The 27,871-nt window shown below is 41.6% G+C and overlaps 1 protein-coding gene and 1 pseudogene across 2 annotated transcripts in view; one reads left to right on the top strand and one right to left on the bottom strand.

Annotated features, from left to right (window-relative positions):
* Nucleotides 1-12,623, top strand: part of PMP22 (peripheral myelin protein 22) — a 31,394-nt gene extending 18,771 nt beyond the window's left edge. For both annotated transcript variants that reach the window (XM_024565095.4, XM_024565094.4), the window contains exons 4-5: nucleotides 3,261-3,401; nucleotides 11,306-12,623. In XM_024565095.4, coding sequence (XP_024420863.1) covers nucleotides 3,261-3,401; nucleotides 11,306-11,469 — 305 coding nt within the window. In that variant the 3' untranslated portion in view covers nucleotides 11,470-12,623. The remainder of the gene's footprint in view (nucleotides 1-3,260; nucleotides 3,402-11,305) is intronic.
* A 13,383-nt stretch (nucleotides 12,624-26,006) lies between these two features.
* LOC112308772 (rho guanine nucleotide exchange factor 7 pseudogene) lies at nucleotides 26,007-27,528 on the bottom strand (annotated as a pseudogene).
* Between the last annotated feature and the right edge of the window lie 343 nt (nucleotides 27,529-27,871).

Consider the following 27,871-nt stretch of genomic DNA (forward strand, 5'->3'; position numbering starts at 1 on the left):
TGGTTCAATTTTTTTCTTGGCTATTAGTGCTTATTGTTTTTTAGGTGAATTTTTGACACATTTGTCAAGGTTTAGTTGAGGTATTAATTAGGATACAGTGAATTTGTAGATTACTTTGTAGAAAAGTGGCATCTTTACAACTTTGAGTGTTTCTGTCTGGAAATGTAGTATATTCATTTCTTAGCACTTTACTTATGTACTTTAATAAAATTTATCTACTTTATTGATTCCCCCCAAAGTCCAGATTCTTTAATAACAATATTTTTGTCATATTTTTTCTATTTTATTAATCTCTGCTTTTATTAGTACTGTCTATTAATTTTGGATTTAATTATTTATTTTCTAACTTCTTGAGTTCAGAGTTTCATTCACCCTTTTTCAGTACTTTCTAGTGATTGCCCTTTGGCTGTTCCGATTCCTCTGCTCGGGCCATGGCCCACAGTTTCGATTAGTGGGACTCTCAGTATTTTTCCTTTCTGAAGAAATTTTTACTTCTAATCCTGATGTCTTTATCCAAGGGATTATCTGGAATACTATTTTTAAATTTCCAAATTTATTTTGGCTAGTTCATGTTTAATTTCTACTTCTTGTTTTCTTTTACTTGTGCCTATATTATGTCGGTTATGTTTGAGATTTATTGAGATTTTATTATTGCCTAAAACATAGTTTGTAAAACTGTCCCATGTATGTTTGAAAATAATTTACAGTCCTTGTTACATGGACACAAATTTTCTATATGTCTATCAAGTTGAATTGGTTAATCCTGTTATGTAAATAATCTATATCCTACTGTATATTTGATCTACTTGATTTATCTATTCTGAGAGGTATGCTAAAGTCTCCCACTGTTATTGTAACTTTATCAATTTCTTCTCATGCTTCTAATTATTTTTTGTTTTATACTTTTTCCAGGCCATGTTATATGCATAAAAGTTTGTGTTATTTCTTTTTGGTAAACTGGATCTTTCCTCGCTATGAAACATCCCTCTTGGGCCACTTTTATCCTTTTCAATTTAAATTTTGTTTTGCCTAATGCTATTACTACTATACCTTCTTTCTTTTTGTTAATATTTGCCTGGTTTCTCTCTTTAAAATCTTTGCTTTTTGACTTGTGTGACATAGGTGTATCTCTTACATGAGACTGTAGTTAAGAATTATGTAATTCAAGATAAAATTCTACATCATATAACCAGTGACTTGAATCCATTCACATATGTTGGGACTGATGATATAATTGGACTTACTATCTTCATTTATGTGTTTCATTTATTGTAATTATGATTGAAAACCTTCTTCTTCAACTCAGGGTCCCCAGAACCAACCAAAGGGCCTGGCTCACAACAGTAGGTGTTCAACCAATGCTCGTTGAATAAGCACTTCCTTGATCCTCTAATTCTGACCTGATTTGAGAAGCTATTGTTGGCAAAATATCTCAGTTGTAGTGGGGTTGGGACTAAAGTTCCAACGATTGGTAAATGAAGTTTCAAGAAGGATTTAGTTGCATTATTTAGTCTAAAGGACTTTCTCTATTTGTGTAGATTTAACATATGAGATTTTGAGTTTTCTGTAAATGTGGCAGTGGAGGTAAAGACTAAGGAAGTCCTGGTGGCATCTGCACCAGCCACGCTTCTGCTGCTGGTGCAAATGGAGGACATTCCCCAGCCAAGCGGGTCACTGTTTGTTCCAATTGTGGATTTGCATCTCAGACTTATGTTTCTAACTTCACTTACTAGAGCACTGGATAACTGTTTTACTTTTTAAAAATAATATTATGGCAACATTAGCTTTATTGCAGACTGTTCTTCAAGGAGAACTGCTATGCTAGATACAGACAAACACATTTAATTAGGGATATATAAAAATGAAGTGAGGATGGCTCACAACCCATTAGACATCAGTTTCTTACTTAATTGACAAAGATATTGAACAAATTTTAAAAGGCATATGTTCTATTACAGTGAAAAGAGTACTAGACTGCAATCAAGGGCCTCCTGGTTTGGCCGTGCCAATTGGGCTCCTCCAAACATCCCTGGAAATCTCTTCCAGTACAAAGTTGCTGAATTAGTTGATCTGTCATGTTTCTTCCAACTATAAAATACTTCTAGACTGTGTCTGGAAAATCTTATGTGAAGCTCCAGTAACAGTGAATCTAACTAGCACCTTGAAAATGCTGCCATGAGCTACTACTGGTAACTCAAGCCAGGTTTATTGTATTGTTATGATTATAAACCATCCATGTCATAGCTTTGAATGCCATGTTAAGCATTGATGGTATTTTCTATAAGCCTTTATACATTAGCCAGTTACTCGGTGCAGAGGATAAGACCCTGTGGCTCCTCCAGTTGCTTCTCCTTGTTTAGAGCAATGCCTGCCTAGTGCTCTTTTGGCATTTGGAAGGAAGGACACAGGTGACAGGTGGGCAAGGCCACGTGCAGCTTTCCTAAGTGGACACCGTAGGTTTCCCTTAGTGCTGAACTCCGCCTGTGTGCTCTTCTCCTTTCTTGTGCACATCACATAGTTTTGCAGTAGATAGTGAAGGACATCATTCCCTTCCTTGCCTGAATTTCAGATGGAGGCCTGGAAATGTGATCTAAGGCTGGGGGCTTCAGTGAAGTGGAAATATAATTCATAATCACCAGGCACATGATTTGGCCAAAACCAAATTGCTCTATGCTGAGTTTAATGATGAAGATCAAGGTTGACCAATAAAAGACAGAGCTTGGCTGAGCAAATGGCTTTTCATAGCTCCTTTCTATCAGCATTTTCTTCCAATTTTCTACCATTTTATTATTTTGATCCATCCCCAAGATACCTATATCTCTTTGGGGGATACTGACATTTTGAACAGTGGTCTTAAACTATTCCTGTCATAAATGGGATCCAATAAGCCCTTCAGAAACCTCTGAGGACAAGAAGAGAGAAGGCAGTGGATAGGCTCAGGCCCTCTTTAATAGATACATATATGTGTAAGTAACACATTTGGCAAAAAGACTGGAAGGCAATTCAATATATTTTAGTTTGAATTTAACTGCTAGTGATGTTACTGTAGATATTTTCTTACAGTCCTTTCTTAAAATGCCCACAGTTGACTTTTAAGAGTACAAAAATGAATGGTCAGATTTTGCTCATAAAAGAGGGCTGGTGCTGCCTGGCATGGCTGTGGCCCTCCAGGGTTATGGTGCACCAGGCCATGCTCCTCATGACAGAGCACTGCCCTGGCCGTGGCTGGCTTGCCCTAACCCAGTGTCTCTTCCCTCCAGAATGGTTGCAGTCTGTCCAGGCCACCATGATCCTGTCCGTCATCTTCAGTGTCATGTCCCTGTTCCTGTTCTTCTGCCAGCTCTTCACCCTCACCAAGGGGGGCCGCTTTTACCTCACTGGAATCTTCCAAATCCTTGCTGGTAAGTGGAGATGATAGAGTCCGCATGGAAGCTGGACCCATACAAGACTGTGGAATGATCAGTTAGTAGAAGGATGTGGTCCCAGAATAATTGCTTTTCCTGGGTCTGCCCATTGGATGGTTTTCATATAGTACAGGGCTATGTGTGTGTGTGTTTGTGTGCATATACCTTAGAATTTGGGAACAAGCCACTTCTTCACAGAATGATGTACACAGGAAATAGGGGTTGGGAGCTCTGGGAGGAAGGTCCCTAACTAAGCCAGACCTACCACCGGGAAGGAAGCTATGATCTGGACACCTAATCAGAGGTAAATGCTGAGGATATCAGTTTAGCAGCGGCCAGAATTGAGGATGGATTCCTACACGTTACGTCCCCATGTCAGTATAGAAAATGGCCTGAGTGCTACTGAGAGCTGCCAAGGTTGTTCTCAGTATGTGTCAGTCACTCTAAGCAGTGCTGAAGCCACACTGACAAATTCTTACTTCCCTTTGCTCCAGCTCCTTGGTCCCACTGGGCCTTGATTTACTGTTGGTATTGGCAGGTGTCTTCATTTTGGCATCTTTGTGTAACCTGCGATCATTTCCAAACATGGGACCCTGACAACGCACAAGAGACCTTTATCTCCTCCCTATCCTGTCTTCAGGTTCCCCCATTGAACAGGTTGTCTATGATGTTCAGAGTCCTAGAAGCTTCTACCATAGAGGGCAACATCTCCCAACTATGTCTTTAGATTGTGACCAATGTCTTACTCCATCAACTCATCCTTTTGTCCACTGACTGCTGATTGACTGGGTCAGCAGGACATTGGCAAGAAGTAAGAGGAAAAGGTGGTGGTGGATTCTATAGTCCAAGTTAATAAGTCACTGACTCCATGTGGACTAGAGTACATCTGGGTACCATGAGATGTTGTAGATTCTGGCTGTCTGAGTAGGCAAATGGCGTAGCATCTCTTATTTTAGTTGGTTGTCAGAAAGTCCATGGTGCTGAGTTACCACCTTATGCTTAGGAACAGTTATTTGGAGGGTTGAAAACAGCTCATGTGATGCATCCTGGATGGATGGATGGATGGATGGATGGTGGATATAATGGCTTACACAGGGCTGTATCATAAGATGCAGCCTGAGGTTAGAGGTTGATGACCGTCTGTAGAAGCCAGAGAGTTACCTTTCTTGGAAAAAGGAAGTAACCTGGAGACCCACTTTTCATTAAATGCTTAAATATAACATTTCAATATGCATAGTTTTAGAATTTCAAAACCAAATAGTGCTTCGCTCCTTGCATAGTTTTATTATATCAAACCTAGCTTGTGGGCTGTCATCAGCTTTGTTAAATTACTAATTATGCAGTAAGAGATCATTTCTAGGTTTGTTAGAAGCACAGTTATCATTATTCACTCCATTTCCAACCAGAGTAATATAAAAACTAAAATGTATTGTGGGGTTTCTTTGGCTCACCATTGAAGTTTAATATAAATGCAGATGATCATATCTATTGTGTCAATGGCTATATCCTCAAGATAAAGTAATATAGACTTTGGAAGCGGAAGTTTCATAAAATATTTATATTTGATCTATACGAGCTTGTTACCTTACTGATAAGTAAACTGGCATTGGGAGAGAATAAATTGAATGCATAAGATCACCCAGTGAAGAATTGAATGCTTCCATGCCCTCTCACCGCACAGGCACTGAGCCTAGCTAGGTACCTCTTTATGCTTAGAGATACAAAATACACCTAAATCTTTAAGGAACAGAAAATTCAACGTGGCAACTCTGATTTTTGTATTATTTTTCATTGGATATGACTTACAGTGCAAGCTCAATGCTAGTCTGCCTCATTTTATCATCCCTATGTTCCCACACAACTGTGAGGAATAAGAGCCTGCACTGTTGAAACTGAACTGAAAGTAGTGGACTGAGAAGAGCTAAGTTACTATTGAAAGGGCTCCTGGAGCAGACAGCACTTTCCTCCTCGTTTTCTCCACTAGTTGTTTCAGCTTTAAATTCTGTAACATCTTTATAACATCATTTTAAGTCAAAACCCAAAGTCCAGAGATAAGAATGACTGAGTCACAAATGCCATGCCGTCACTGTACCGTGTGTTAAAGTACTTCGTTCCACAACAAACTCTTAAGTGTTGACATTTTCTCTCCATGTTCACCTCACTGTTTGGATTCCTCTCTGAACTCAATACATGCCTTTTAGAACTCTGGTATAAAAGCCTCTGAGTTTAGAAGCACATAAGTTGTTCTTCCTTTATGCCCTTCGAATCTAGCTGCTTATCTCTCACAAGACCTACTTTTCCGTTATCAGTGTGTCAGTTTAACTGTCTGTATTTGAACAGGACTTTATCTTGGATAAGAAACTTTGAGCCAAAATAGCAATTGTAATTTGTTAGTCCTAAGAATGTTCTGCTCTTAATTGCTAATTCCAGTCAATATGATCCGAATGTTTGTCTTTTAGGAACCTCAGGTCTCTGCAGTGTTGCATTTGAACTTGCTGTAGAGCCTTTTCCATTAAAATTGAGAACTAAAAGAGTTAGGAATTTGACTTACAGATTTCCTGACTCTTAACGTCTGACAATTCTAAGTCAACTTTGTCATGTGTGTGTCCCAGGTCACAACCCATTAAGAAGCCAGTAACTAGAGAGAAAATTGGAGAAGGGTTGCTGGGGTTGAGAACTGGTGACAGCCTGAGATGTTACAGCTTCATATTGAGGAACAAATCAGAAAAGCAACAAACAAAAAACAAATAGAGGAAAGGAACGGAGGGAGGGAGGGCAGGGGGAGGGAAGAATAAAGCAGCCCCACGACCATAGAATGTAAAATATAAGTGTTCCTGCCACAGCAGAGAGGGTCCATGCAGGGCTGGAACATCCTCAGAGCCTAAAGCACGTGAAGTGGAAGCCGCCAGAATCTCTGCTGAGTCTCCCCAGTGACAGTGGCAGGCATAGCTTCTCTTTGGGGGGCCTAGCTGTGACCTTTACAGATCTTACACCTAAGGGTGCAGGAAAGGCAGGTGAAAGGTGGGGGAGGGGGGATGGGGCTCTTGGGGCTGACTGGAGATGTAGGTGCTGTCTCTGCCTTGCTCCAGATTATAGCTCTGTGTGTGGTTATAGGCCCACCTGCTTTGCTGAGCCATCCCTTCTCCATTTCATCATAAGCCACAAGTCTTATATTTAAAAGCTATAGTTCCTTAATAACATACTTCGTAGGTTGGCTGCTTCCTAAAAACATATCAAGAGGTGGCTTCATCTAGTTAAGTGCTTTTTCATCTTAGCTGCACATCATAATTGCCTTTCAAAAAGAGGGGGTGCTTTTTAAAAAAGGCCAGTGCGTCGCCTTCATCCCAGGAGAGTCCTGCTTCAGAGCTCTTAGGTGGGGCCACTCCCTGGGTGGCTCTGATCCATTCCGGGTTGGGAACCACTGGTGTAGCCATTAAACTGCCCCCAATCCCGCCATCAGTTCTTCTAGGACATTTCTCCATGGGCCACTCATCCTATTCTTGAGCCATCGATTTTCCTCAGTCCCCTTCTTAGGGAAGAGCCATCCCGATCCTACAGGATTCGCACTGTCAGAGCCTGTAGACACCTGTCCCTAGACAGCAGTTACCCTTGCCCTCACTCTGTTGGGTTGGGTTGGGTTGCACTAGATGGGGAAACATCAAGAAATTCGAAAAGATGCAGATATGAGAGAAAAATACGAGTGTTTTACTTATTTCCCTACTGACACCCGGCAGTGAGCTCTGTGCACACCACATAAGAGAAGGCCCTAGGCCACTCACTTGTCGAATGACTGTGGAATCGTGTTCTCTCAGCAGCATCAAACTCAGGGCCCATGTGTAGTTACTGTTCATTGTAATTAAGAGGGACAGGAAACATGGGAGAAGGAGACTGAGTGTGTTTTACTGTTTCCATTTCTTTTTTCAAACAGATTGATTTAGCTGTAGATAATGGGACTTTAGAATAAAGTAAGTTGGGGGGGGTTGAATAAAAGCATAGTGCCTTCCCTGTTCGGGGTGCTTCTGGGACAGCCTCAGTTGGATGCCACATTTGGAAACCCTCTCATGAGAAAGTCATTCCAGATGTAGCCCTGGCCACACCCGGGGTCAGAATCTTGAATGCTGTGGGTGACTTTCTAGGCTTCAGGGTCATTTGGATGCTGAAAATGGAAACTGGCCAGCAGGACAGAGAAGGCTGTGTGTCTCACACATAGAGCCCAGTGCTTTCAGGATAACAGACCTTCCAGTCTCTTCTGCCCCTCCTTACCACCCCAAAGATGAGGTGAGGGAGACAAAGGCATTCCCTCACTCATCACACCAATGACACCCAGGCACCTTCCACTGGCTGGCGCGGTGGTCTCACCTGACGGTCACTGTCAGCTTCACTCTGGCTTCCGCTGCAGGCTCTTGGAGGCACTGCTTGGCAAAGGTTACCAAGATCCACATTTAAGTCATTTGCTGAATTTCTCCACTCCTCTCAATACTGTTGACTATCCAGTACTTGAAACTGTTTATTTCCTCAGCTTCCAAATTTTACCATTTTCCCAGTCACCTAAGTTAACCAGACAACCATACCAGAGTTCCCCTCCCACCTCCCACATCCAGTGCACCAGTCTCGCCATTGCTCAGCCTTCTGCAGAGACATTGTGTCCATTTCTTTTCTATTACACACTTACAGCATTGCAGCTGTGCAAAGCCAACTCATGTACCTTTCTGTCCCCTGCCTTGTCCCCACCCCTAAATGTGATTCCCACACTGTTGTCAGGATGATCTTTCTAGATGAGACTGAGCGCATTCAGGGTGATATGGCCATAGACCGGGATGATCTTTCTAAAACATATATCTGATCCTGCTTTCTCTGATGAAGCTGTACTTCCCCCACAGCTCCTCCAGCATGTGTTAAGGCCCACTCTTTCCTGGCCTGAGTGAGCTCTCAGCTTCATTGTATGCTGCTCACCCTGGGTCATGGGACACACTTACCATGACCTGCTGGTGGTTTCCACCAAGTTCTCTGTTTTCCTTGCCTTGCTCATGTTCTTCCTTCTACCTGGATTCCTTTCCTGGGAACCTTTCTTCACCTGGCTAACTCTTACACACCCTTTTGTCCCAGGCCAAGCACTGTCTCCTAGTCAGGCTTCTCCAGGGCCCCAGTTTGGGCTTAGGGCCCATCCCTGCTCTCAGAGTACCCTGGTGCATTTATTTCTCTCTCCCTCTCTTGAAATCATTTCATGCAATATTGGAAGTTTTACTGACATAGGTTTTTGGATGCTGCTCACTCTTTGAAGGTCGGGGCCATGTCTCGTTTATCTGAGCACTCTCAACATCTAGAACAGTTTCTGCACATACTAGGTACTTGTTTTTTGAACCAAACAAAATAGAGATAAGGAAGTTTAGAGAATTCCCACCATCTCTTCCTTTGCCTTCGGCCCCTTGGTTTCTCCCTTCCAAAAGCTCTGGGCTCTACTTAGTCACCTGCAGTTGCTGTCATTGTGAAGGGGGGCTTGATCCCTCTTTTTCAAGAGGGCTTTAGGGAGCATTTTCAGGGAGTTGCTTCAGACCCAGCCATTCTGAGACAAGTGGGAACTCCTGGGAACTCTTGAGTGCCTAGTACTTTATGTTGTCTGGACAGGGCTTGGGCTCTTCCACTCGATGAGGGCCTGCAGTCCCGGCCTTAGGCCCCTCCTAGGGTGTCCCTGTCACCATCAGAGCACAGGATGCTTGTCGGTGGAGAAGGCAGAGCACCTGCCAGTGTGCCCATAGCGTTGCTCACCTTCTTCATGGGAACCTCCATAACCACATTTCCTCTCACTGCTTGCTGAGAACACAAGTCACAGTGAACCTGTGGGAGCAATGTTGGACTTTTCAGGACTATGTTATAGCATTAATGCTCTGGATTTTGGGGCACATCTCTTGCTTTACATACAGATAGGCTTGTAGTAATGCATTCCCTAAAACTTCAGTCTCCTGACAGCAATCATTGTAAAGTGTGTGTCCTCTCTTTGACTTTGTAAGAATCTACATTTATTGCTTTTTGAAGCAAAATTCAAATTCATTTACTTCTGAGATTCCACTTGGGTAAGTTTCATATAAGTTAATCCACCTAGTCAGTCATGGCACTGTGTACCCTGCGTCTCTGTGCCCCTCTTGGTTGAGGATGGGATGTTTCTCTCTGATGTTTTCTTTGCTGGCAGAATCTGGGCACAGCTGGTCTCCATGGCTACAATCCCATTTTTCATGCCAGTGCCGGTTAGACACACACCCCATTTGGAAGCCCCACCATACACAAGAGATATTGTCCTGGCCTTTTAGCCTTCTGTTTATACCTCCCTCTCTCCTTTAGCTCAGATATAGCCCAAGAGACCACATCAAGGTTTCTTAAAGATAAGGATGAGCACTTCGGAGAGGCGAGCCATGTGCTGTGGGGGAGACCACTGGGGATCATGGACCACCAGACAAGTTGAGTGTGTTTGTAGCAGATCAAAACTATATTTCTCAAACAAAAGCTGGCCAGCTGCCAGATGTCTTCGCTGTCTCTCTGACTTTCTGTAGGTAGGAGGGTCCTGGATCTGCTCCCACTGTAGTTCTAAGACTATTGTGTGGCTTTCTCAAGAGGGGCCGGTTGAGTAGGAGTTTTCTGCTCTGACTTCCAGAAGGACAATCTTATCAGGGGGGTGAATGTGACATATTCCCAATTCTTCACTTTATTCAAACAAAGTTGCAGTGTCCTGCCAAATAGCAGCCTGAATAGCAGTGAGGTTAGCTGTAGGTGGTCCAGATCATCGGGAGCGTGGGCACCACAGGAATCCCACACGAACCGCTGGCTTCATAATAGAGTCACTCAGAGCCTTTCAAAGATGCTGCTTTCAGGAGGGAACAGAGCAGGCTTTGTGCAGCTGCAGGCCGGGTGCTGACGACACCAGACCCCCCCGCTGCCACTGCAGGGGATTCTGATGGTCACGGTGGGCATGGACTGTCACACTTGAATGTGCCTGCTTCACAGGGACCAAGATGGAGGTTTTTCTTTTTCCCACACCAAAGAGTTGCTGTGGTGGGCAAGGGAGTATGGCCTATCCTTCCTGCGTATATGCTATCGTTCCACCCCTCTTTGGGCTTCAAATCCAACCGTGGAGGCACCAAGAACTGTTGAAAGGGACCATATGCAATGAGCTTGCCCTGGTGGTCTCCTTCCTCTGAAGTTTTGCATCCCACTCAGACCCTGGCCTTCCTCCTGACTTCCTGCTCACTTGTTCATCTCTGTGTGTCCTGCTGTCTGCATGGTAGTGCCTGTCAGCATTGCCTGTGCCATCTCCTATGTGGCCGTCCTGCTAAGGGGACTAGTGGGGGCGTCTGCCCCTGTGTTCTGCCTGGAGCCCAGCACTGTGGCCATGACACCACTCTGATGGTAGTAAAGGGCCATTTCACCTTCACTGGCTCCAGATAGTGCCCCATGCATGTGCACAGTGGCTCACAGGTGTTGGGGAGCTCCCACACCCAATCATCCTTGTAAAGAGATAGGCAGATTTCTCTTGCAACCTGAATTCTCACTGGCTACCTAGCGTCAACTGGGAATTGGTGACAGTTAAAGCAAGATAAATGGGGCAGAAAAGATGGAGGAGATGATGGCTGGGGTCACATGGATTGGAAGTGGAGTGCTCCTGTATCTTCATGCCTCCTCCTCTCGGTTCTGATCTGGCAGCATACTGCTTGCAGAGCTATCCATGCTCTTCTCACGCAGCATGGTCTGCCCTCCCTGCCTCCCTGCTGGGTGGCCTAGGGGTGTGTGGTCGGGAGCAGCGGGTAATGTGAGCAGGCACCCAGGGTCCTGTGGATCCTGCCTTAGGGGTGGTGGGGAGGGGTGCCCACTGTGATCTCTCCCTCACTCAGATTGTCCCTCTCTTTCCCCAGGTTTGTGTGTGATGAGCGCAGCGTCCATCTACACCGTGAGACACTCAGAATGGCACCTCAACTCTGATTACTCCTATGGATTCGCCTACATCCTGGCCTGGGTGGCCTTCCCCCTGGCTCTCCTCAGCGGTATCATCTATGTGATCTTGAGAAAACGTGAATGAGGGGCCCAGACAGTCCATTTGAGGCTCTGAGCAGACGCAGGGAAGGAAGGAAGGAACCTGAAAACAGAATTTAAAAAACCCACAAAAATACCCTAAAAGCTAGCCAAAAAACCCAAACTCAAACCAAACCAAACAGAAAGCAGTTGGGGGGTGGGGTTAGTGTTGATTGAAGATGTATATAATATCTACGGTTTATAAAACCTATTTATAACACTTTTTACATATATGTACATAGTATTGTTTGCTTTATATGTTGACCATCAGCCTTGTGTTGAAACCTTAAAGAATTAGCTAAGGAACTTTACATCCTAACTGTATAATCAAGCTCAGTATTTTTGTTTTGTTTTCATTTTTTTCCCAGAAATAAAATAACTCCATCTTGCCCCTTCCCTTTCATCTGAAAGAAGATACCTCCCTCCCACTCCACCTCATTTAGAAAACCAAAGTGTGGGTAGCAACCCCAAGTGGCCAAAAGCCCTCTTATTGTGGGTGACCTAGTGTTCTCGCAGGGACATTCACTGCCCACACACCATGGGAAGCCTTATGCATGCATAGGCAAAACCCTAAAACTGGAGCCCTTGGCAAAAATCACAGCTTGTGGCTTTGACCACTTGCCCTTGAGGGTAGGTGACCTGGTCACATGTCTAGATGAGAAATCAGTGACAAAAAAAAGCCTGTGAAATGGTGCTATGTATTTACCATTCCTTATTATCACTAATCTTCTAAACTACTCACTGGAAATTCAGTTAACAGTTTTACACCACAAAGTAGAATGGAGACCTGAATAATTCTGTGTAATATAAATGGTTTATAACTGCTTTTGTATCTAGCTAGGCTGCTATTATCACTATGATAAATAAATAATAAACAAAGCCTTTAGTGCTCCCACATTCTTCTTGTGGTTGGAGCATCAGGATGATCTCTAGACCCCCTGGGGCCCTGAGTTTCCAGGGCTCAGCTGGGTCTAGGCTGTTCTCTGTCTCCAAGGACTGTCTGGCAATGACCTGTATTGGCCACCAACTGTAGATGTATATATGGTGCCCTTCTGATGCTAAGACTCCAGACCTTTTTTTTTTTTTTTGTGCTTTGCTTTTCCTGATTTTATACCAACTGTGTGGACTAAGATGCATCAAAATAAACATCAGAGTAACTCACTGATCTCTCTTGGGTTTTTGTGGGGACCTGGGTGTGAGGGTGAGGTACATGTCCAAGTACAGGGGAGCACTTCCATGGGAAGCCAGATTGAACAGATAATCTGGTTTACAGTTTGGTGTGAAGGGACCACAAGCCTAGATTTTGCACAGGCCTTCGAGAAGCCTGTGCAAATGTCCGTTAGCTGGAAGAGGCCGAGAACTGCAGCTGAAATGGAAATTGTAAATGGACCAGATGGGGCCCCTTCTTGTGCTCTGCTCTCCGCTGACCAGCATGGGGACCACAGAAGTATCCATACAGCCACCCAATAAATGGGAAATGTTAGCATGAGCAGCACAGATCCCTAACCTTCAGAAGGAAGGGAGGTTGCCTGGTTGGTATGGCTCAGTGGATTGATTGCCGGCCTGTGAACCAAAGGGTTGCCTGTTCGATTTCAAGTTAGGGCACATGCCTGGGTTGCAGGGCAGATCCTCAGGTTGGGGCGGAGGTGCATGAGAGGCAACCACACATTGATGTTTCTCTCCCTCTGTTTCTCCCTCCCTTCCTCTCTCTAATAAATAAATAAATAAATAAAATCATTTTTGGAAAAAGAAAGAATGGAGATATGATATGGTACAAAGTGTGCATGATGGCAATTTGAAGCCAGACTTCCAGATTAAACATTGGTTGGCATTGGCTGAGCTCTTAACACGGTCCTGACAGAGGAGGAAGGCTCTATGAAGTTGGACATGTACTTGAACTCCAAGACTCAGTTTCCTCTTCTGTAAGATGAAGATGGCAATGCCACATTTATGATAGTTCAGAGGTTAAAAGGAGATAAGTGTAAAATGGTTGGCATAGGAAACATTCTATAAAATAGTGTTTATCACAAATGATAGGACAGAGGTGTAGTAGAAGGAGATACTGATTGTCCTGGGGAATCTCAAGGACATACAGGCTGCACATTAGAATCTCCCATGCTGGGGCCCCCCCAGATTTGGATTTCTTGTGTCTGTGGTGGGACCCACCTGCCTTGGTGGGTATAAAGAATGCTACTGGAGAGGATAGTGCACAACCAGGGCTGACAACCTTGGAGCTTTCCACTGCTTATAAAATTTTAATGTATCACCTGTAAAATCCAGACTCTGGCTCATGGGGTGGAGATTTGGGTTCTATATTTCCAGTCAGTGCCCGAATGATACTGGTGCTGCTGTTCACACCTTGAGTAATAAGGACCTAGAGTAATGAGTTCCTAGAATGAAGACGCTCTTCAGGCTCTTCATGCTCTTGTGCCTTTGAACATCTCTGATCGAGGGGCTCCTTCCTTCTGAGGTTTTCAAGAGCAACCAGCTTACTCTGCCCCTGACTCTGATCGCCTGGTCAGGGTGGCACAGGTGGTCATGAAGTGCACGTGAGACATAGGTCACTGAAGAAAGTGGGAACTTGACTTCACAAGTTTGTACAGGCAGACTTCAGAGATATTGTGGGTCAGCTCCAGACCACTTCCATAACTCAAGTCACAACCCTTCTGCTGGCAGAGGCTCTTGACTTCAGTTGTAAAAAACACAACATCTGTGAAATGCAATAAAATGAAATTCAATAAAATTATGTCTGCCTGCACTTGTATTTCATAAACTTTCTTTTATAATTTTTAACTAATCAGACAATACTAGAGATAAAGAGGGACACTTTATAATGTTAAAAGGGTCAATACACCAGGAAGGTAAAACACTTATAAACAAATATGCACTTAATATTAGAGCACCAAAGTATATGAAGCAAAAGTTGACAAAAATGAAGTGAAAATAGGCAATTAAACAGTAATAATGCCCCACTTTCAATAATGGATAAGACAACTGAACAGAAAGTCAACAAAGAAATAAAATACTTGAAAAACCCTATAAACCACCTACACCTAACAGAAATCTATAGAACATTCCACATAACAACAAAATATATATTCTTCTCAAGTGTACACATATGCAGCCTCCAAGATATCTCATGCAAGTCATAAAATAAATCTCAATAAATTTAAAAAGATAAAAATAACAGAAAGTATGTTCTTTGACCACAATAGAATGAAAATAGGAATCAATAACAGGAAAAAAATTGAGAAAGAAATATGTGGAAATTAGAGTTCTAGCCAAGATGGAGGCGTAGGTAGAAAATCTTCACTTCCTTGCACAAGCAAAAGGAGGATAATAACCAATCTAAAATCAACACACAACCAGACACTCCAGAAAATCAAACTGCATGGAACTCTAACAATCAAGGAATTAAAGAAAAAATCAACCAGAACAACTAGACCAGTAAGAACCCGTGACAAGGCGGTGGACCATACAGGCGGGGCTGGCTGAAGGCGAAACTGAGACTCGGAGTTGACTGTGGACTACAGTGGCTGCTGCGGTGGGAGAAACTCCCAGTCTCACATGAGAGTTCATTGACAAGTGGGTTAGAGAAGAGCAGGTGAGCTGCATGGTTCCCTCTCTGGCCCCTCCCCCACAGGCAGCACCGGGCAGCAAAGGGGTTTGCCCTGCCCTGGTGAATACCTAAGGCCCCACACCCTTACAACTTAACAGGGGCCCTAAACAAAGAAATAGAGCCAAAATGAAAGTGCAGAGCAAAATCTCAGAAAGAGAGCTAAGTGATGAGGAGATAGCCAACATATCTGATGGAGAATTTAAAGCCCTGGTAATCAAAATGCTCACAGAACTGATTGAGCTTGGTCAAAAAATGAAAGAACAAATGAAAGATACCCAAAATAAAATAAAGCAAAATATTCAGTGAACCAACAGTGACAGGAAGGAAACCAAGACTCAAAGCAACAATTTGGAACAAAAGAAAGAAATAAACATCCAACCGGAACGGAATGAAGAAACAAGAATTCAAAAAAGTAAAGAGAGTCTTACATACCTCTGGGACAACCTGAAACATTCCAATATCCAAATTATAGGAGTGCCAGAAGGAGAAGAACGACAGCAAGAAATTGAAAACTTATTTGAACAAATAATGAAGGAAAACTTCCCCATCTGGCAAAGGAAATAGACTTTCAGGAAGCCTAAAGAGTCCCAAAGAAGTTGGACCCAAGGAGGAAAACACCAAGGCACATCATCATTAAGTTACCCAAGATTAAAGATAAGGAGAGAATCTTAAAAGCAGTAAGGGGAAAGGAAAGAGTTACCTACAAAGGAGTGCTCATCAGGCTATCAGCTGATTTCTCAAAGGAAATCTTACAGGCAAGAAGGAGCTGGAAAGTATTTGAAGTCATGAAAGGCAAGGACCTACATCCAAGAATACTCTAACCAGCAAAGCTATCATTTAAAATGGAAGGGCAGGTAAAGTGCTTCCCAGATAAGGTCAAGTTAAAGGAGTTCATCCTCACCAAGCCCTTATTATATGAAACGTTAAAGACACTTATCTAAGGAAAAGAAGATAAGAAATATGAACAGTAAAATGACAACAAACACAACTATCAACAAATGAACCTAAAAGAAACAAAACAATGAAAACAAAAACTAAGTAAACAACTAAAACAGGAACAGAATCAGAGAAATGGACATCACATAGAGAGATTTCAGTGAGGAGGGGAAAGGGAGGAACAGGGGGTAAAAGTACAGGGAAGAAGCAGAATAATTGGTAGGCATTAAATAGACGGTGGAGGTAAAAAATGGTATAAGAAAAAGAGTACAACCCATGGATGTGAACTAAGGGGGGAGGGGATGCTAGAGCGTTGTGGGTGTAGGGCAGAGGGGGGTAAAGGGGGAAAAATTGGGAAAACTGTAATAGCATAATAAATAAAAATTACTTAAAAAAGAAATATGTGGAAATTAAACAACATACTGCTAAATAATCAATGAGTTAAAGAAAAAAATCAAAATAAAAAATGAGCAAATATTTTGAGATGAATGAAAATAAAGACATAACATATCAGAACTTAGGTGATGCAGCTAAAGCAGTGGTTAAAGTGAAATTTATAGCTGTAAATGCATATATTAAGAAAGATCTCAAATTAACAATCTAGCCTTCCACCTTACAACACTGAAAAAGGAAAGCATATCAAACCTATAGCATGCAGAAGGAAGAAAATAATAAAGATTATGGCAGAAATTAATAAAATGGAAAGTAGAAAAAATAGAGAAAACCAATGAAACCAAAAACTACTTTTTAAAAAAAGAACAAAATTGACAAATCTTTAGCTAGATTTATTGTGATATTGTGACATAATAAGAACTTACATAAGGTCTTTCTCCTTGATTCAAGGCACAGAACTCCTAAAACCCTTGTAATTTCCTGAGTGAAGAGAGTGAGAGGAAGACCTTTTGTTGTTCATAATATGACCCTTTCAATCACACCAGGTTCAGGCCAATGAGGTGATGTTTGGAGGATGAGAGCTGGTTGCCAGAGAGGAATCAACTATGAAACTGGAGAGTTGGAACTTCAGCCCCACCTCCTGATTTCCAGAGAGGGGAGAAGGGCTGGAGATTTAGTTAATCGCCTTGGCCAATGATCTATCAGTCATGTCTATGTACTAATCTCTACAAAAAACCCTAATAAAGGAGACCCAGAGAGCTTCCAGGTTGGTGAACACATCCACGTGAATGGAGGGTGGTGACTTCAAACTCCATACAGACAGAAGCTACTGCACTTGGGACCCTCCCAGACCTCACCCCATGTACCTCTTCATCTGGCTGTTCACCTGTATCCTTATCACATCCTTTATGATGAACCAGTAACTGTGAGGAAAGTGTTTTCCTGAGTTCTGTGAGCCATTAAAGCAAGTTAGTGCTTTTCCCTATAAATTGTTCTTTATTTCAACTAGTGTATCCTTCATTTCTGACTGATCTTTTTAATGCTATTGAGGTCCTCACTAAGTTCCTTGAGTATCCTTATAACCAGTGTTTTTAACTCTGCATCTGATAGATTGCTTATCTCCATTTTGTTTAGCTCTTTTTCTGGAGTTTTGATCTGTTCTTTCATTTGGGCCATGTTTTCTGCCTGCTCATTTTGGCAGCTTCCCTGTGTTTATTTCTATGGGTTAAGTAAAGCTGCTATGACTCCCTGTATTGGTAGCATGACCTGCAGGGAAACAACAGCAGAGTGGATAAAATCAAGAATCAAATCAATGATTTGGAACATGAGAAACCAAAAAACAACCAATCAGAACAAAAAGAAGAAAAAAGAACCCGAAAAAATGAGAATAGTGTAAGCAGCCTCTGGGACAACTTCAAGCATTCCAACATTCGTATCATAGGAGTGCCAGAAGGAAAAGAGAAAGCAAGAAACTAGAACTCTATCTGAAAAAATAATGAAAGAAAACTTCCCTAATTTGATGAAGGAAATAAACATGCAAGTCCAGAAAGCACAAGAGTCCCAAACAGGATGGATGTAAAGAAGCTCTCTCCAAGACACATCACAATTAAAATGACAAACATTAAAGATAAAGAGAATCTTAAATGCAGCAAGAGAAAAGCAGTTAGTTATCTACAGGGTGTCTCCACAAGATTGTCAGCTGGTATCTCAAAAGAAACTTTGCAGGCTAGAAGGGATTGGCAAGAAATATGCAAAGTCATGAAAAGCAGGGACCTACAGCCAAGATTGCTCTACCCAGCAAAGCTATCATTTAGAATCAAAGGGCAAATAAGGTGCTTCCCAGAGAAGAAAAAACTAAAGGAGTTCATCATCACCAAACCATTATTATATGAAATATTAAAGGGACTTATTTAAGAAAGAGAAGATAATAACTATGAACAATTAAATGGCAATAAATACATATCTATCAACAACTGAGTCTAAAAACCAAACTAAGCAAACAAGAACAGAGACAGAATCATGGGTATGGAGAGTGTTTTGGTGGTTGCCAGATGGGAGGGGTGGGTAGGGGAATGGGGTGAAGAGGTAAGGGGACTAAGTACAAATAAGTAGTTACAAAATAGCCACGGGAATATAAAGTACAGTATAGGAAATGGAGACGCCCAAGTACCTATATGCATGACCCATGCATATATGAACAATGATGTGGGGATGGCCTGAGGGAGTGTGGGGTGCTGGGTGGAGGGAGGCAAAGGGGGAAAATTGGGACAAGTGTAACAGCATAATCAATAAAAATAATTTTAAAAGTAAAACAAATTAGTGAATCTGAGGAGGGTGTCATGGGACTTCTGACTTGGATCCAAGTTGGACAGAAATGTAGGTAACCTGGGGATCCACTACTTGCAACCGTCATCTGAAGTGGCAGCAATCTTGTGGGAGAGCCCCTAATTAACCTGTGGGGTTTGCACTAACTCTGGGTAGTTAGTGTCAGAATTGAATTAAATTGTAGGACACCCCATTGGCATCTGCAGAGAACTGGAGAATTTCTTGGTGCAGAAAATCCTATGCATTTAGGCATTTGCTGTTGGAAATGTTGTGATGTGTGAATAGAAAAACAGTTTTCCCTTAATGATACACACACCAAAAAAAGGTAAAACCCGAATCACAGAAATGATAGAGGGGACAGTACACTGGCTCTAAAGAAACTTTAAAAAGAAAAGAGATTGTGAAGGAATACCATGAAAAATTGTATGTCAATAATTAGATAAATTAGATGAAGTGATAAATCCCTAGAAAGATATAATTACTGAAACTGACTCAGAAAGAAATCATCTGAACAGATCTATAACAAGTGAAGAGATTCAAGTAGTTATAAAAAAAAAACAAACCTACCCACAAAGCAAAGGCCCAACCTAGATGGCTTCACCACTAAATTCTACCAAATATTTTAAAAAGTATTAATACCAATTTTTCACAAACTCTCTCAAAAATCCAAAGAATGAAGGAATGCTTCCCAATTCTTTATATGAGACCAATGTTACCGTCATGCCAAAACCAAAAACATCACAAACAAAAACTACATACCAATAAATCTTATGAATATGAACTAAAATATTCTCAAAAATACTAGCAAAGCAAGCCTAGTTACATTAAAAGAAAACATTATATGCCACAAACTAGCGGGATTTATCCTAGAGACACAAGATTGGTTCAACATCTGAAAATCAATGTCATACATCACATCTACTGAAGAGAAAATAAAAATCATGCCCTGACCAGTGTGGTCCAGTTCACTGAGCACTGTCCCACACAGCAGAATGTCGATTCCTGGTCAGGGCACATGCCTGGGTTGCTGGTGTCATCCCCAGTGGGGGCACATGCAAGGGGCAACTGATTGATGTTTCTCTGACACATCGATGTTTCTCTCCCTCTCTTTTTCCCTCTTTTCCCCACTTTCTCTAAAAATAAATAAATAAAATCTTAAAAACAAAAAGCACATGACAGACAGTTTAAAAGACTCAGAAAAAATAAACACATTTGACAAAACACAACTCCTTCATGATAAAAACACTCAACAAACTAGGAATAAAAAAATATCATCCACAACCTAATGAAAACCCACTCAACACCATACTTACTGGTAAAATATTGATGGCTTCCCCTTGATGATTAGAAGGAAGACTAGGATGTCTGTTCTCACCACCTCTATTTCACATTATACTAAAGGTTCTAGCCAGGGCAATTAGGCCAAGAAAAGAAATTGAAGAAATTAATATTGAAAAGGAAGACTAAAACTATGTTTATTAACAGATAACATGATTTTTGTATATAAAAAATCCTGCAGAATTCACTAAAAACATATTAGAATTAATAAGTGAATTTAGCAAAGTAGTGGGATACAGTCTCAATATACAAAAATGAACACTGAAAACCCAGAAATAAACCCACATAAACTATGGCCAACTGATTTTTGACAAGGGTGCTAAAACCACCTAATCACCTAATGGGGGAATTCCTCTCCCAGGTGTATACTCACCAGATATGAGCACATATGCCCACATAGAAACCTGTACATCAATGTTTGTAGAAGGATTATTCATCATAGCCAACATTTCATACAACCCAAATGTCTATCAACTGATAAATGGAGAAACAGAATGTAGTAGATCCATGTGCTAGAATATTATTTGTCCATAAAAAGAAATGGCATACTACTCTATGCTATAACATGGATGAACCTTGAAAATTTATGCTAAATGAAAGTCTATATATTATGATTCAATTTATATGACAGTTCAGAGCAGGGAAATATCTAGAGACTGAAAGTAAGTTAGAGGTTATTTAGGGCTGGGGAAGGGCTATGGGACTAGGGCTCTGGTAGCTAATGGGTTCAATGTTTCCTATTGAGGTGATGAAAATGTACTCAAATCCACTGTGGTCATGGTTGCACATATTTTCATAGATGTAAATACACTAAAAAAATTATACAATTTAAGTGGGTCAATTGTATAGTATAAGAATTTTTTCTCAGTAAAGCTCTTAAGAAGCTGTTTGCTCTAGCTTCTTATTCTCTCACTAAATCTATTATTTCTTTTGAAAAGCAATACACCTTTTATTTTTGTGGCTTTCATTATTTTTGAGGAAAAAGATTTTCTCTCTTCTGAGCAATACAAAGCAAAACAAGATATTGTAGATGAACAGTTAACATATTTTTTTTTTTTCAGTAACAGATGCTCGAGTTTTCCCAGGGAATTAGCTTGATGACATTTGTTTCTTGTCCTTGGGCTCTTCTGAGAAATATTTCAACATCAGGAATTTATGGAAATGGAGTTTTGATTAGAAGTCTCCCTCTTGGCAGCTGTTTTCTGCTCTGCGTTTGGACTCAGGGCCTGTACTGTCTGCGCGCAGAAATGGCGGATGGCGCAGGAAACAGCAGCTCAAGGGGCCAGGCCTGATTCTTTGTCTTTCTCTTCTCGCCAGATCTCATACCCTCATGACTTAGTAACTGAGTACTTTTGTCTCCCCAACTCTTCAAGCCTCTCAGCCTTTCTGTGCCTCGCATCTGCTTTCTGGACAACCTTTTAACCTCTTGGTCTGATGTGTATTAATTGGCAAATCCTTAAGGGGAAACTTAGGAGTTAGTGTTGGGCTCACCTTGAAGGGTTTCTTTACCTCTGATCTGCTGGCTCCTAAAGTTTTGGTGGCTTTGGCATCTCTTGATGCTTTCAAACAACTTTTAAAAAATTTTTATCCAGATTTTCTAGTAGTTCTCAGTCAGAAGAATTTATTTGCTATACCCTATAGCTAAGAAAACTTTTATTTTGAAAACAAAAATTCAATACAGTTGAACCTTGAACAGTGCAAGGGTTGGGGTGCTGACCCCCCTCCACCCACCCTCTGCACCTCCGCCACACAGTCAAAAATCCTACAGAAGTTTTAACTCCCCCCCAAATTAACTACAGTTGCCCCTCAGTATCCGCCCACAGGGGATTGGTTCCAAGACCCCAGGAAACCAAATTCCTAAGATGCTCAAGCCCCTTACATAAAATGACATACAACAATGTGGACAGTCAGCCCTTCACATCCGTGGACTCCCAATCACAGATAGAAAATACTGTTTTTAGTCTTCAGTTGGTTGAATCTGAGGAAGCAAAATCTGGAATATCAACCTCTGAATGACTGTACATTTATTTTTAAAACTCCATGTGTAAATGGACCCATGCAGTTCAAATCCATGTTGTATAAGGGTCAACTGTATTATTTTGAAAAAGTCTGTATTGCATGTATATGTTTTGATTTGAGGAAACTTAGTATGTTTAAGCAGGCACATAGTACAAATCAACTTTAATTATAGTTTTTTGTTTATAATTCAGTAATATATTTTGTTTTCTTTATGTAGGTCCTATACTTTTATACTAAGTTCATTTTTAGGCGTTATGTACTTTACACATTTTGTGACTTGGTTTTATTCTATTGTATTTTATTATTGGTTATTGTGGGCATGTTGGAAACATGATTGGTTTTTCTAAACCAGTTTTATACTTGTTTGCCTTACTGAACTGGTGTATTATTTTCAATATTTCCCCAATTGATTATCTTTGCTTTTCACACAGATAAAGATAAGGTGCTTTTTCTTCCCTTTCTGTATTTATAGTTCTCAAGTTTTATTGCCTTGCTGATTATCTAGAACTTCTAAAACATGCCAAATAATAGCTTAGGTAGTAGACATTTTTTTCTGAATATAATAAAAGGCTAGTGCTTATAATTGTTATTTAAAAATAATTTACTTCAATGTGTACATATTTCTTGGTTCTAAACAGGAATTTTAACCAAGAATTTATATTAAATGTTACTAATTTTTTTCAGTCTTTATCAAAAATACTGTTTACTTTTTTCTACCTTTAACCAATTACTATGTTGAATCCTATTAGTAGTTTCCTTAATATTGACTCATCATTCCATTAATGGACTAAGAACTGCTTTTTATGGGGCATTATTCTTTTGACATATTTTTGGATTGTTTTTGCTAACATTTCATTAAAGCTTTTTGGTGTTTATGTTGGATTGATTTTTTAGGCCTTTTGTGTGCTTTCTTTAATAGGTTTTAATCTTAGGTTTATGGTAGAGCTGTCATATGAATGGAGACTATTCCTTCTTTTATATATGTATTTAAGGGACTTACAAAATGTAGGAACTATGGGCTTTTTGAAGATGTGATAGAACTTGGCAGTGAAACTTCCTTGGCTCTTGCACAGTGAACAGAGCTTGCAATACCACATCTCAACACCGTGTGCAACAGAAAGTGCTTCACATGTCAGAATAGCAATGGCTTTGTCCCCTCGTCCATGAAAAGTGAGAGCAGAGAAGTGACCCTTGGGATAAATAGTGCCCCTGTCTACTGGTCGCATCAATTCCCAACCCTTTGGAAGGTCACATGGAGAAATGAATGCAGCCTATTTACAAACTAAGGCAGCTTCGTAGAAAGAATTGCTCTCAAATGCATTTTCTCTGCTCCCTAAAAAACTTAGTGAAATACTGGGTCCACAGGAAGAAAAGGTAATGCATCACACAAGCATCTCAACCATCACCCCATCAGGGGAAGGGACAATAAAAACAAGTGTTTTCACTTGATGCTTCTGTCAACAGTTAAGGCGGGTTCTGTAAGAGACCTGTCTGGGATGCTGATGGCAAAACTGCCCATCACAAAGTCGTGGGGAAATCAGGAGATGGCTGCTATTCCTGAGCTAAGAGTTGCTTAGGACAGCAAACTTCAGTACCCTGAAATTTAATTGGTTCTCACTGCAATGTCTTAGGCAGCACCAGAAAAATACTAGTGTAAAAATAGGGCTTACAGAAAAAAACGACAACCTTTTCTAGTCCTCACACTAATTAACAAAATGCTAACTACAGGAAGTTGGCAATTCTAGATGAAAGGTCAAGTGTGGGCAGGTTGATCCTGGGCCTCAGCGACTGCCCTCCACTGGGAGATGGGCAGGTACAGGGACTATTAGCAAGGTCATGGAACAATAACCATGAAAACCAGCCAGAAAACCAACTAGCTCCGAAGTTGCCCAGTACATAGGCACCAGAAGATTCTGATGCAATGGGAAGAGTCCCTTTACCAATAAATAGAACAGAAATCACAAAAAGTCATGTATGATGCCAAATGGGTATTTCTGAGAAGTCTCCAATGCATGGTACAACAATTTTGGTTTTTAAAGATATAACACTTGTTCTATAAAGAGGTTATCTCACTTTAAAACCAACATGTTCAGAAGAGAAGAATGGAAAGCACAGTCCCTGTGACACTGTGACCCTTTCTCCAAGGCTGAAGGACAAGCTGGGCTCCACAGGATCTCCAGCCCAGGCTTCTGAGGCCTCTAGAGCCCTCCATCTGCTCTGACATTTGCATAAAGGGAGGGAATGGACCCACATTTAAACTGTCATTTCTAGGTGGAATTTAAGACATATATTGTTTTCTTCTTGCTGAAAGAGAGAAACACTTCTCTTTCCCACTGAGCACTGCAGTAATGCTTGTGGCATCCTATGGTAAAACAGAGCTCAGGGAATATGTTGGCCTGACAAAGAAATCCAATCCATCGAAGTCAGCTCACAGCATCACCTTGATTTGTCATCACTGCAGTGGTATTTAATGAACAATGCATTTTCTTTACAGGTTCTAGTGAAGTGTTCTCTCTTTTGCTGGGAGGACAAAAGAGTGTGTACTTTGTCAATTTATTAAAACTAGCCTGCCTATAAGAGCCTACATTGTCACTCCAAGTGCAGTGAATACACTGGTGACCACAGCAGTCACAGGAAGCAGGTGAGAGCACACCCCTGTAGGTGGACAGGGTAACCTGGGTGGGAGCTCCTCAGATTCATGGCTGAGGCCCAGACTCTCCCTCAATCAGCCAGAGCACTCAGAACCAGCGCAAGTGGGTGACTGCAACTTTGCTTTAACTGAAGACTTTCCAATAGCATTAAGGTACCTTTGCAGTTATAGTGAGATTACATTAGTCAGGTGTGCAAAGTGGGAAGTATGTTGAAAGCACTGTGGAGACTATGCTGGAGAGCAGTCAGGCACCTACCAAATGCCACTGGGGCACCCTCCACGTTTTGGCTTTCCATGTGTGTATGAATAGATTTCCGGTTCGTGGGACCGAATGGTTAACAGAGGGAAGTTCTAGCGTGGGAACCAGCCCAGAAAGAACAATCAGGGATATGCATTCAAAATGGGGTATTTACATGACCCATGAATATATAATATTTATATATGTTCCATAAAAGCCCAAAAGACCAGGATTTGCAGTCAGTCCCTGCACTCACTGCGACATGAGGTCATTGAGATGTTTCCAGAGTAAGATGAACACCGTTCAGCTCTTGGTGTCTACCTCATGTTTGGATTCTTCAAGAAAAATGTGACCATTTCTAGTCCTGTGACAAGCTCCAGGTTTTTATGCATTGAAAACAAGATGACTTTCATCCAGCCCTGCTCTGGGAGCCTGAATGTCCCAATGGCTGGGGTCACGGGGCTCCCAGCTTGCTCTCGTAACTGGTCTTTGAGAAAGAAATAAGCTCATTCCTTGGAGGCTGATCTCATCCCAAACAGGGCCATTCGTGTTCCTTAGACATTTCCTCACCAGGTTTTCCAGGTCTTTGTGGGCTCTCTGTTCTTCCTGCATAGACTTCATCTTGCTATTCATCTGTCTTAATTCTTGGACTTCTTCCTTGAGTGCATAGACAGTATCAACAAGACTGTTCTTTTATCACTGTCTGGCCACTGCTTCTAGTGTTTTTGACTCTATTTTTTTTTTCTTCTGAAAGCAAAGCTTGGGGAGCAGATTCTTTGCATGAACTTGAATTGAGTGTTTGTGGTATTTTGGCACTTGTGCAATTAAGTTTCAATGACTTCCAGAATCTGTGTCTCTTTCCAAAGCAGCTGTGATTTTTCCCAGCGCAAACTCAGTGTCTGAAGGCTTCTGCTCAGATTTGCACTTAGGTGGCAGCTTTTCATGTGCTCGGGATTCAGTTACTTATGATCATCCTTGAGACAGAGAGCAACCAAGAGCCAGAGGGGAGGTGTGGTGGTGGAGAGCTCAGGTTCGGTGGTGTGGCAGTCTTTGGAGGCTCTGACACCCTAGCTGATGGCAGTGTGTGGAGCGCTGTGCTGGGAGGGGTGGAGCAGAGTGCGCTAGGTGGGGGTCAGCAACACCAGCCTGCTGCCACATGCTTGCTGGATTGGTGATTGAATCGGAGGAGAGAGTATGAGACGGCCCAGAATGAGGCTGAATGGGGAGGTTGCTGATAGATGTGGCTTTCATTTGCTTCTGTAGATGGTCCACCTATTCATGGAGATCCTGCTGGTTGTTGCATGGCATTCATTTCCACCCACTCATGCTCTCTGATATTTCAAATGCATTTCTGTCATTTTTACTGTCCTCAAGCTTTGCGATTGTCATTCCTGTCATTGGTAGCTTTCCCTGATAGATAAAACCATTCAGCTTGGGACTGACAGACCACATTACCAAACTATTTGGGAAGCGTAGAAAGTATCTTTCATTCTTTTCTTCACTTCCCACACACTAAAGTGTGACCTGGTCTGGGACATGTAAACGATGTTGCCCAAGGTCTCACTGTCATCTCCCTCCCTGTTCCAGATGGCTTCCCTCAGGATTGCAAACCCCTTTTCTGAAGGTCTTGATCCTGGGCTGCAAGGGTTTTGAAGGCAGTCATGGCTTTCTGAATATCTCATCTATCTGGATGATAATCTTCCATGAGAACATTCACTGCAGATGGTACAATAAACGAGGTACAAGACTTTCATCTGTGGCATCAGATTTAAAAAGCAGCCACCAACTCTCTGCTGAGCTCCAGGTAACTTGCTGCATTCTTCCTTTACTGCACAAGCATTTGCTGGGAAGAACATATTTCTTCCAGATTTTCCATTAAATATAAAGTGCTCGCAGAACTTCACTTCTCACTGGTCTGCAATGGCCATAGACATGTTGAAAGAACAATCTGGAGTTCTTTATAATATTCATTTTCTGTTCCCAAAACATTCTGTAGCACCGCGTTATAATAGCTTTTGTTAATGGCAGTTGCATGGAATTCTGTGGGAGGGCTCTCCAATGTTCTGAATTTGGGAGACAGGCTTATCTCCAGGCTTTACATCTCCTTTCCTCCTTCAGAATAACAAGGATGACATCTCCTTTGTAAACAGAAGTTCATCATTTGTCTGCTGGAAGTCAAACTTTGTTTTTATGACCACTTGGCTGTTGCTGTTATTCCATATCATGTCTGAACTTCAGCTCTGGCCCTGGAATAATTTTGAAGTTCAGCTGTGTGAAGGCTGGGATCTCAGGGAGCCAAAAGGCTTTATCTGATGAGATGAGGGCCGGGCACACACAGACTCACTTTCCAGTCCAACATCACTTTATTTAGAGGAACTGAGGATTTGTTAAAATGCTGCCCCCGATACAGATTGTTTGCATCAATGTCTCCAGGCACAGGGAGGCCCACAGCCTCTCAGGAACTCCCGGATGTGGCTCAGTACCATGCCCCACGCTCTCTCCTGGGCTCTGGGTAAATGCTCTTTTCTTCCCCACCCCCAGGTAGCATCAGTCTCAGGCCCCTTCCTTCCTTCACCAGCCTTTCTTGATTAGTCTTAATTGTGGTTTACTTATTTTTTTTCTTAAAAATATTATATTTATCAATTTCACATATTTTTTCCTAATTCATTATGACTCTAATTTTTTTGTTTTTCCATTCTTGTGCTTATTATTTAATATTAGTTTTTGCCATTTCTTCCTTTGATCTCTAATGATTTTTTGCCTTATTAATGTTGATACTATGATACTTGTTGCATAAAGAATTAAAATGGTTATATCTGTTCGAATTTTAGCCTTTAGAATATGACATAGCACTGTTTGACTGAATCAATGCTTTTTTCATTGGATTTAAT

This window comes from Desmodus rotundus, chromosome 9 (genome assembly GCF_022682495.2).
Source record: "Desmodus rotundus isolate HL8 chromosome 9, HLdesRot8A.1, whole genome shotgun sequence".
Classification (NCBI taxonomy): Eukaryota; Metazoa; Chordata; class Mammalia; order Chiroptera; family Phyllostomidae; genus Desmodus; species Desmodus rotundus.